We start from the raw sequence: 11,323 nt of genomic DNA on the forward strand, positions 1-11,323 counted from the left end.
TGGTTTCGTCTAGTCAGAGGAGAACTGGCCCCCCGACTGAGCCTGGTTTCTCCCAAGGTTTTTTCTCCATTCTGTCATCGATGGAGTTTTGGTTCCTTGCAGCTGTCGCATCTGGGTTGCTTAGTTGGGGACATTTCATTTACAGCAATATTGTTGACTTGATTGCAAATTATTGCACAGATACTATTTAAACTGAACTGAGCTGCATGATGACTTCACTGAATTCAATGATGAACTGCCTTTAACTGTAATTTTGCATTATTGACACACTGTTTTCCTAATTAATGTTGTTCAGTTGCTTTGACGCAATCTTTTTTGTTTAAAGCGCTATATAAATATAGTGACTTGACTTGACTTGACTTGACTTGACTTGACAGATAGACTGCAGATAGTTAATGTTAATCAGAAGTTTTCAAATTCTGTTGTTACTTATTCAGGAGCATCTCAGGGTCGTCTGAGTTCACCTTTTCTTTCCACTCCATATATGCTTATTTCTTAAGGAGACTACAGTCATTTGGAGCAAATAAGAGTCAAGATTCAAGATTTGTATTCGTCACATACACAATTATATACAGCATATATAACCAGCAGTGAAATCAGGTCCGCTTCATGGACAGTGCAATTATTAAAGAATACAACACAGATGAAAATATACATAGATATAGCTATGAAAGAATGAAATAAAAGTAAACAATAAAAATATAAGAATAAAATATAAAAAAAGATGTTTACTGTAGAATTAAATATAGAATGAAAAATAATGTGCATGAAAGTACACTGTAGTCTTAAATATTAAGATACCCAGGGATGTACAAGAGGCAATGTGCATATGTGCATTATACTGTAGTTTTAAGATACACAGGAATGTACAAGAGGCAAATGTGCAAACAGGTTGACACTGTCAGTATGTCAATGTCAATGTGAGGTAGAGAATGATGAATATCTTACTGATAAAGTGAATATTAAGTGGAGACATGAAGATGTTAAGAGACTGGTTTTGAGTTAGGAGCCTGATGGCCTGGGGGAAGAAACGTCTCCTAAGTCTCTCAGTTTTTGCCATCAGGCTACGGAAGCGCTTACCAGATGGCAGCAAAGTGAAAAGATGGTTACTGGGGTGGATGGAGTCCTTGATGATTTTAACAGCTCTGCTTTTGCAGCGTTTGACGTAGATGTCCTACAGAGAGGGGAGAGCAGACCCTGTGATGCGCTCTGCTAAGTGCACAACTCTCTGCAGGGCTTTGCAGTCTTGACTGGAGCTGTTCCCATACCACACTGAGATACACTGAGTCAATACACTTTCTATGGCCCCTGAATAGAAAGTTTTCAGGATTGCTGGTGAGACCCTGAATTTTCTCAGCTGTCGCAGATGGTACAGTCTTTGCCTGGCTTTATTAACCTGTGTTTGAATGTGGGTAGTCCAAGTCAGGTCCTCTGAGATGTTTACACCAAGGTACTTGAAGCTGCTCACCCTCTCCACAGGGGTCCCGCTGATCATAAGAGGAATATAGGGCTGCTGCTGTCTCTTCCTGAAGTCAACAATCAGCTCTTTAGTTTTGCTCACATTCAGAGAGAGACAATTGTCCTGGCACCATGATGTAAGTTTCTTTACCTCATCCAAGTATGCGGCTTTATTATTGTTGGAAATCAGGCCCAGAACCACAGTATCATCAGCAAATTTGATTATAGCTGTAGACCTGTGGGAAGACACACAGTCATGTGTGTAGAGAGAATAGAGCAGGGGACTCAGGACACAGCCCAGTGGGGCTCCTACGTTCAGGGTGATGGAGTTGGAGGTGTACTGGCCTACTTTCACCACTTGTGGTCTGCCGGTGAGGAAATCAAGAATCCAGCTGCAGAGTGAAGAATTCAGGCCGAGGTCCATGAGTTTAGAAGCTAGCTTTATGGGGACTATAGTATTGAAAGCTGAGCTATAGTCGATAAATAGCAGCCTTACATAGTTTCTGTTATAGATGACAATGTGCATGAGAGAAGAGTGCAGGATGTGAGAGATGGCATCATCAGAGGATCTATTGGGGCGATAAGCAAACTGAAAAGGGTCTAAAGTATCCGGGATGGAGGAGCAGATGTAGTTTTTAACCATTCCCTTGAAGACTTTCATGACTATTGATGTGAGGGCACCTGGACAATAGTCATTTAGACAAGAGGGTTTATTGTTCTTAGGCACAGGGATGATGACAGATTTTTTGAAGGAGGTGGGAACCACTGAGGTAGCAGGAGACTCAATAAAAATAGATGTAAAATAAAAAGATCTTGCGTTTTTTTTTTTTTTTTTCCAGTCTGTAAATCAGAGTGTTGTACAGTACTCTGTGCATAGTACAGCCATCTCTCTGTTCTTAAAGCTCATCTGCCTAGATGCAGAATTGTGGGTCAAACACTTGACCTAAGTTTTCAAGATGCAAATATCAAAAAGATAATGTCTTTAGAAGATACAATTAAGTTTGATCCCTCCCATATTATATTTGAGGAATATCAGCTTCTGTCATCAAACACCACATGCCCATCCGAACAGACTACAGAAATTGTTTGTTCATCAGTCTGTCAAAATGATTAAACTATTAAATCAAAGGTGGGGAAGAAAGTAGGCCTCATGGTTTCCAGAAATGTGGAAGTGTTCACTGTGATTATACTGTTATGTATCTATATTTTGTTATTATTATTGGTATTTATTGGAATGTAATTGTACAGTTGTGGTGGTGTTTAGAATGTTTTAAAACTTAAACTGTGTGTGTGTTTGTGTGTGTGTGGATGTAGATGTAGATGTAGATGTAAAAAACATATACAAACAATCACAACAATTATATATTTTTAAAATTATGTTTTGTGAAGGGGTGGATTTTTAATCCCCTCCTCTTCTAGTAATGAATCATGAATCATAGTTTTCTTAAAACTATTCTGGTATTTATGGTAAGTGTTATGTCTGTATTTGGTATTTGAGAGTTTACCTTCGTCACGTAAATGCATAATACCTGGTTGCGATCATTTACAAAACAGCTCAGTCTCCTTATTTAAATTTATTTGCATTTGACAGTTGAGAGAGAGGTCTCCCGCGAGTGGGTGGTTTCAGCATCGCCAGCGGACAAGACCCCAGCTTTTGAGAGCAGAGAATACTGCTTGTTTTTGTTTTTCTTTAAGATTTTGGTGACTAATTTTATTTACTTAGTGCCTTTTTTATCTTTCAAATTTGGCTCGGTGGTAAAAAACACATTTTACTTTGGTGTGAAAAACTCAGAATACATATTTATTATTACTTTATGTGGACTTTAATTATTAATAACAAAGGAAAAGTTAAACAAATAAAGAATTAAAGAAATAATACAACAAAATTACACTAAAACTAAAATACAAAACTACAACGGAGATAAAGCTTTGGCCTACACTCCAGTGCAGTAGGTGGCATAAATTCACTTTAAATGTCAGTTGCCAAGAAGACAGCCCAGTCTTCCGGTTTGGTCGTGTGACGTTCGTCATTGATTCGTCATGCATTCTGTTTTACATTATTGTAAATAACATTTCTTTATATTCAGTTTTCCAATATGTTAAGCAAAATGAATAAGGATCTAAATTTGTTTACATTACTGTAAAACAGACATGAAAACAACCCGTTTTTTTATTTATTTATTTTTATCAAGGGTCTATTTCTACTTGCAAATTGCTTTTATTGGTGCAACCACAGGTTAATTTAGTCAAATTACATAGCTAAAAAAATCCAGAAAACCAGCTAATGTAGAAAAAACACTTTTAAAACGAAGAATAAATTAACCGTCCAGTAATTGATTCATTCTATTGAATGACCCAGAGAAGCGATCATGTGTCAGAAGTGAAAGTGAAAGAAGGAATACTGCAGTTTTGGGCCTTAAAAACGCTGACGCACCTTTGTGTAAAGCCGACACGAGTAAACGTTTAAAAGCGGTGTTTAGAAACAGCTTTACTCCGGACTGATTGTTAGAGCAATAACTTTACATATCATACAGTGTGCAGGTGAAAGATGCTAAACACATCGACAAAGACACCGACAGGAGGATTCTCTTTTGAGAACACACGCAGGTGAGACATCGTTAGGTAATAACAATGTGATCAAGACATAAAATACAATTTACGGTGTTTGATAAGTACTAATATGCATGCTGTTATGTTTTGCATGTTTGTAATGTTAGAAATGCTGTTCTTGAAGCAAACTTATCAGAGAAGGGGTACAGTGCGCCAAACGCCAGGAAGACCGGCACCACCATCGCTGGCCTGATATTCAAAGTCTGTTTTATCAAATCGCTGTTTATGTAATTAATTACTGATTAAATATTTAACACTTCTGTGATGTTTTTTTTTTTTTTTTTTTGATTGGTTGTAAATAACCATAGCAATATTAAATTAATAAAACGGTGTTTAATATTTAATTGTAATAATAAATACAATAAAATGTGTTTTATTTTATAGGATGGAGTGATTTTAGGTGCAGACACCAGAGCCACAGATGATATGGTCGTAGCTGATAAGAACTGCATGAAAATCCACTACATAGCACCCAAAATCTAGTAAGTAAATTCCTTGGTTGCTCGTCATTAAAGTTCAAGTCTCTGTCTAAACCTTTCTTTGTGGTGTCTGTTTTTTTCTCTCTCTCTCCACAAAAGTTGTTGTGGTGCAGGTGTTGCGGCAGATGCTGAGGTCACTACTCAGATGATGTCATCAAACGTGGAACTGCACTCACTCAGCACAGGACGACCTCCTCTTGTGGCTATGGTGACCCGACAGCTCAAACAGATGCTGTTTAGGTGAAGGAGTGTTTGCCATATAGTTAAATTAATTTGATTCTGCTGATCATGCCAAAATGATTGATACATAATTACATCATTCTAGGCTTGAGACTGTCCCATAGACTGCCAAATAAATAACAGTGTCAAGGTCCAGGAAAGTATAAAAAGCATCGTCAGAATAGTCCATCTGCCATCAGTGATTTAACCTTAACGTTATGAAGCGACGAGAATACTTTTTGTACATGAAGAAAACAAAAATAATGACTTTATTTATCAATTTCTCTCCTCTGTATCCTTCCATATCAGCGTAGCGGCATTTTGACAATTCTGAGCAGTACGCAGGCGGCTAACGGTCTTCTGTATCAGCCATGCCACAAGGATATTTTTTTTACGTGTATATAGGTATATACGCTTAGGTTTGTAAGCAAACAGCGCAACAGCGCAGAATGTTTGTTTGTTTGTTTATTTATTTATATAGCACAGTTTAATACAACTCATGTTGCCCAAAGTGCTTAACAGTCACAAGCTAAACAAAAAAAAAATAACAAGAAAATGACAGAGATAGACATATCCACCTCACATAGACATACATAAACATTAACCCATTTAAAAGTGCTCTCCATTTGAATTTAAAAGATGTTGTTTTAACACAGCTTTGAACATGTGTAAAGATTTGACAGATCTAATAGATTGAGGGAGGTCATTCCACAATTTAGGGCCTGCTCGAGAAAAAGCTCTGTCACCTCTATGTTTATATTTTGTCCTAGTAGTGCACAGCAGATGTTGATTTTCTGATCTCAGGGATCTAGAGGGGGTGTAGATTGCCACCAAACCGGACAAATACACAGGAGCTAGATTGTGCAAAGCCTTAAAGACAAGTACAAGGATTTTATAAATAATTCTAAGTCGTACTGGCAGCCACTTTAATGAAATTAATAACAGAGTCACAGATTCATATTTCTTTGGAGACTTGATCATTTTTGCAGCAGCATTTTGGATTTTCTGTAAACGCATAAGTGCTCGAACATCAACTCCATAATAAAGGGAATTACAGTAATCCATTCGAGAAAAGACAATGGATGTAATTGCTCTCTCAAAATCTTAGTCTAGTCTAGTTTAGTCTTAGCTAACAGACGTAAATTAAAAAAACAAGATCTCACCACAGTGTTAATTTGTCTGTCCAACTTTAAATCACTATCCAGAACAAATCCCAAATTTTTTACATTAGATTTAACAAAACCAGTCAAAGAAGTTGCATTCAAGCACTGCAGCACCTCATTCTTTCTAGGGCCAAACACAATAACATAAAAAATTTGTAGCCATCCAATCCTTAACATCGTGTAAGCATGCTAATAAAGTGTCATGTGAGTTTGAATTTAACTCACTCATAGGCAAATAAATCTGCGTATCATCAGCGTAGCAATGGAATGACACTTTATATTTGCGAAAAATAGCCCCTGAAGGTAGCATATAAAGGGAGAACAGAATTGGAGCAAGAACTGAACCTGTGGGACTCCCCAAGGAAGATGTAATCTTGAAGAATTACAGCCCCCAATATTAACAGAAAAAATCTATCCGTGAGATACGATTTAAACAATTTGAGAACATTACCTTTTAGGGCAACCCAGTGTTCTAGGCGGTTGATCAAAATCTCATGGTCCACCATATCAAACGCTGCACTAAGGTCAAGCAGAATTAAAATAACATTATCGCCATTATCCAGTGAAACAAAGATGTCATTTAACACTTTGACCAACACTGTCTCAGTGCTGTGGCAGGACTTAAAGCCAGACTGAAATGGCTCACTAACTGAATTCACAGTGATATGTGCTTGTAGCTGCTTAAATACCACTTTTTCTAAAACCATGGCTAAAAAAGGTAAATTTGAGATCGGTCTAAAGTTATTTGGATCCTCTATTGCCAAATTAGGCCTCTTTAATAATGGCAGAACTGTAGGCTAAGGCATTTATTAGTCAGATTCAACACCGTAGTCCCAACACTAGCAAAAATCTGCTTAAAAAGATGAGGTGACAAAACATCACTTTTAGATGATGAAGGCTTAAGATGTACAACAATATCCGCCAAAGCTGGAAGGGTAATGAGATCGAATTCTCTCCATTCTGTGCTACAAGGCACAGCCAGGTCAAAAGACGGAGTCATCGGTAGTTTCGGTATTGTAGAATATAGACCAACAATTTTATCATTAAAAAAATTCAAAAAGTCTTCACAATTCAAGATAGAGGGCTCTGGATACCTAGTTTGCCTAGGGTTAATAACTGAATTTATAATCTTGAATAAAATTTTAGGTTCATTCACATGTTGCGTGATAACATTCGAGTAATACTTATGTTTAGCATCTCTAGAGGCCTTCTGAAATGTCAGTAACGATTCTCTGAATATCTCATAATGGACCTGCAGTTTATGTTTTTTCCGGGTCCTCTTGTCCGGCTTGTCGAGCATGTTGTCTAAGTGCCCGTAGGGGTTCGTTAACCCATGGCAAATGTTTAATTTTACCCCTTTTTGCTTTGAGAGGAGCAACATTATCTAAAATATCAGCACAAACAGAATTAAACAGTTCCAAAGACTCATCAACACTTAAATTCATCAAAGCCGTTTCAGATAAAATAGAATCACCATAGTCTTTGTACAGAGCAGAGAACTCAGCACCAGTTGAGGAACTGATTTTCCGTGACCATATTTTTTCTGGCAGTGACTTTCTCACATTCTTATAAAAACATACATTGAACAACACTGGTTTATGGTCCGAAAACACTACCTCATCAATCATAATGTCCTGAATGTGCAGAATGGGTGACACAGAAGAGCGTACGCCACCTGTGTACTGCTCAGAATTGCCAAAATGGCACTACGCTGATTTGGAGAGATACAGAGGAGAGGAATTGTTGAATAAAGTCGTTATTTTTGTTTTCTTCGTGTACAAAAAGTATTCTCATCACTTCATAATGTTACGGTTGAATCACTGATGGCAGATGGACTATTCTGACGATGCTTTTCATACTTTCCTGGACCTTGACACTGTTATTCATTTGGCAGTCTATGGGACAGTCACAATCCTCCCTGTTTTCATCCAAAATATCTTAAATTGTGTTCCGAAGACGAACAAAGCTTTTACAGGTTTGGAACGACATGGGTGGGGGGGTAAGTGATTAATGACAAAAAATTTCATTTTGCGGTGGAGTAACCCTTTAACCAAATATATTTGTTTATCTTGAAGGACTATTTCAAAATAGTCCTAGGACTAAAGACCCCGATATACTTCAAACGAAAATGAAGATAAACTGATATGATGTCATTTCGAACAAAATCAGGCTGAAACGAAGTTCGTTTTGAGTTTGCATTGGCGGTTCGAAAAAGCTGACCAAAGTAAACTTTCTTGGGTTAGTTCGTTTGGCTCCTAAACACCTTTGAGCTTCCATTGGTCCATGGCAGTTACGTAATTGGTGGGTATGTTCTGAAACTCCACCTTCTTTGATGTGCGATTTATTAAATTTTTTTCCAGTTTGTTTCTCATTCAACGAAGGTCAGGCAAGAGAGAACAATATCTCCGGCCTAGTCACTAGCAACATGAATACATTGAAGTGTCGAATACTGCTGCTGCTGTTTTTCATTCAGTAAGCGAATTTAAAGGGTCTACAGTAAATGAAATGCCAAATGAACCTACAATAATAAAACAGTATACCGTCGTTCAGCCTTTTCGAACTTCTTTTTGCCCCAAAACGAAGAAACCGAAAATGAACTTCGTTTGAAGTATAACAGGGCCTTAAGACTGGTTGTGTCCCATTTTTGTAGGTATCAGGGGCACATTGGTTCTTCTCTAATTGTTGGAGGTGTGGATGTTAACGGCCCACAGCTCTATAGTGTCTATCCTCATGGTTCCTATGATAAGCTTCCTTTCCTGACAATGGGTACAGTTACCTTACCTTACCTCCTTTCTTTGAATGAACACAATCTGAGCAAAATGCTGATCTTCACAGTTTAAAAACATTGTTTTCGCCACCTGCCCTTATTTATCAAAAACGTATATTTCAGGGTCTGGAGCAGCTTCTGCCGTTTCTGTATTTGAGGATCGTTACAAGCCAAACATGGAGGTCAGACAACTATTTATAGACATTCTTAATGATATTTTCAAATGTGGTATTGCATATTTGTTGTAATCGTAGTTATGCTTAAGGGGGTCTGAGGACTGATATAACATAACATAACATAACATAAAAAAAATAAATAAATAAAAACACCATAAAGTATCCTAAAAGTAATCCATATGAATTCTGTGCAGTATTATAAGTATTCTGAAGGCAGCTTAGTGTGAGGAACAGACTATGTTATTCGCTAAAATCTTCCCCTCTGCCTTACTGTAGCCTTAAAAACTCATTTGCACTATATAGCTAAACCACAACATGACCAGATACATGACACATGAGAACCAGTTGCATTCAGTAACCCATTGAATGATGTGTCTGTTCACAAATTTATGAAAACGCAAATGTGACAATGTAATGTAACAGCAAATAATATTCTCACATTTTATAATACTGCAATCTTTCTGTGATACTGTAATCACTTTCTATTTTAGTGGCCTGTTATTTTCCTATTCCTTTTTGAAAATAATAATTTTAAATTAATATTTTTAAAACAAATTCAAAAGTCAAACCAGCTATCTCAGAAATCTTGAACTTGAAACTGAAGTATATAAAAATCTGAAAAAACAACAAAGGTAAAAGAACAATTTTTATATGTAAATTAACAATTCAATCAATAATTGTAAGTAATGGAACAGTACAATATAAAACTATTGATTTACAGTAAATGTATATGTAAACATTTTAAAATAAATTTTTCCCACCAAAACATTCATATGAATGTCTAATGTCCTGAATGTGCTCTTTTTTTTTAATCCTACTTCACAAATTCGTGTTCTGTATTTGTTCTTTACAATCCCACATCTACATAAACTTTTGGGAATGAAGCTGGAGGAAGCAAAGCAGCTGGTGAGGGATGCCATCACTGCAGGCATCTTCTGTGATCTGGGTTCTGGCAGTAATGTAGACCTGTGTGTGATCACAGAGAAAACTGTGGATTATCTAAGAGGATATGACCAGCCTGTTCAGAAAGGATTGAGGTGAGATATATAGACCAGTGTAATGTGGAATATCACTGTAACATTATCTATGTCTTCACTCTAAAAATGCAGGGTTGTTTCAACCCAACTGAGGGTCAAATATGGACTAAACCAAATTTAACCCAGCAGCTGGGGTAGTCCATATTTGACCCAAAGTTGGGTTGAAACAGCACAGCATTTTTTAGTGTTCATAATTTTAAAATCTGAATTTTTTCCGTATACACATTGTCCTGGGGTTGGGGGGAAGGAGGCACTCCAGAAAGCAGGGTCAATTTGCCATTGCATAAACCCCAAACTCTTGGTCTTTCTTAATCCTTACACACAAGGCAGGTCCCAATAGAACTCTGCAGTGATTATGTACTGTACTTTTGTAGGCCATCGCTGATGTTAGCATCACCCTGGTTCCCTTGACAAAAAACAATAGTATTTTTCTGTTGGCTTTTTCATTATAAGAAAAGCTGATTCTTACATGTTTTGTTCATCATTATAATCTTCACAAATAAACACAACTTTAAACTTTGAAGACTTAAATACAATCAGTAGACGAAAAAAGCTAAACATAAATTAACTACACTGCAGACTTCAGCATCACCATCACTAAGCTTCCAACAATTATTTCAGTAAAAAAATAAAATAAAATAAAACCTTTCTCTGAAAGTTTGACAGTTTATCTTAAGACTCAACTAAATATTCTCTCTTTCTTCCAATGAAACAGGGAGGGTACATACAGATACAAGCCAGGCACTACTTCTTTGCTCACAAAAACAGTGACTCCATTAACACTGGATGTTGTGGATGAATCTGTCCAAGTGATGGACACAGAATGAGACATGAAGAACATTTGTACACTCTTTGCTTCAGTCATTGGAAAATATGATGGATGTGTGTAGTTTAAAATTTTATATTAAGGAAAGAAAAGAGATATTTCCCTTTTTGGTTAAAAATGTTTTGGTACCTTTCCCCTGTATTCAATCATTTGCATTTGATCTGCTCAAAACAGTTTTGCAAAAAGAGAGATTTGTGTAGTTTTGTAGTTCATTTAATAAAATGAAGGGGAAAAAAAGTGTGTCATTTTTGTTATGTCAGAGCGACATTTTTTAAACTTAGCTATTATTAATTTGTGTGAAGTGTGACGTGACATACAGCCAAGTATGGTGACCCATACTCAGAATTTGTGCTCTGCATTTAACCCATCCGAAGTGCACACACACAGCAGTCACCCGTGAACACACACCCGGAGCACTGGGCAGCCATTTATGCAGCGGCACCCGGGGAGCAGTTGGGGGTTCTTTGCCTTGCTCAAGGGCACCTCAGTCGTGGTATTGCCGGCCAGAGACTCAAACCCACAACCTTAGTGTTAGGAGTCATACTCTCTAACCACTAGGCCACGACTCCCCCCACCCCTTTTGTTTAA

At 37.2% G+C, this 11,323-nt stretch overlaps 1 protein-coding gene across 1 annotated transcript; it reads left to right on the plus strand.

Moving 5' to 3' along the window:
- Positions 1–3,482: 3,482 nt before the first annotated feature.
- On the plus strand, positions 3,483–11,077 carry LOC109085787 (proteasome subunit beta type-7-like). Its single transcript, XM_042776052.1, has 8 exons — positions 3,483–4,065; positions 4,176–4,269; positions 4,453–4,550; positions 4,647–4,787; positions 8,580–8,695; positions 8,820–8,878; positions 9,758–9,909; positions 10,625–11,077. Exons 1-8 carry the CDS (start codon positions 4,007–4,009, stop codon positions 10,734–10,736), a joined length of 831 nt encoding a protein of 276 aa, XP_042631986.1. The 5' UTR covers positions 3,483–4,006; the 3' UTR covers positions 10,737–11,077.
- Positions 11,078–11,323: the final 246 nt, after the last annotated feature.

Source organism: Cyprinus carpio, chromosome A19 (assembly GCF_018340385.1).
Source record: "Cyprinus carpio isolate SPL01 chromosome A19, ASM1834038v1, whole genome shotgun sequence".
Classification (NCBI taxonomy): domain Eukaryota; kingdom Metazoa; phylum Chordata; class Actinopteri; order Cypriniformes; family Cyprinidae; genus Cyprinus; species Cyprinus carpio.

Coding starts and splice junctions, on each gene's coding strand:
- LOC109085787 (XM_042776052.1), top strand. CDS start 4,007: ATGCTAAACACATCGACAAAGACACCGACAGGAGGATTCTCTTTTGAG. Junction 4,066..4,175: donor TCTTTTGAGAACACACGCAG/GTGAGACATCGT, acceptor TTGTAATGTTAG/AAATGCTGTTCTTGAAGCAA. Junction 8,879..9,757: donor GTTACAAGCCAAACATGGAG/GTCAGACAACTA, acceptor TTGGGAATGAAG/CTGGAGGAAGCAAAGCAGCT.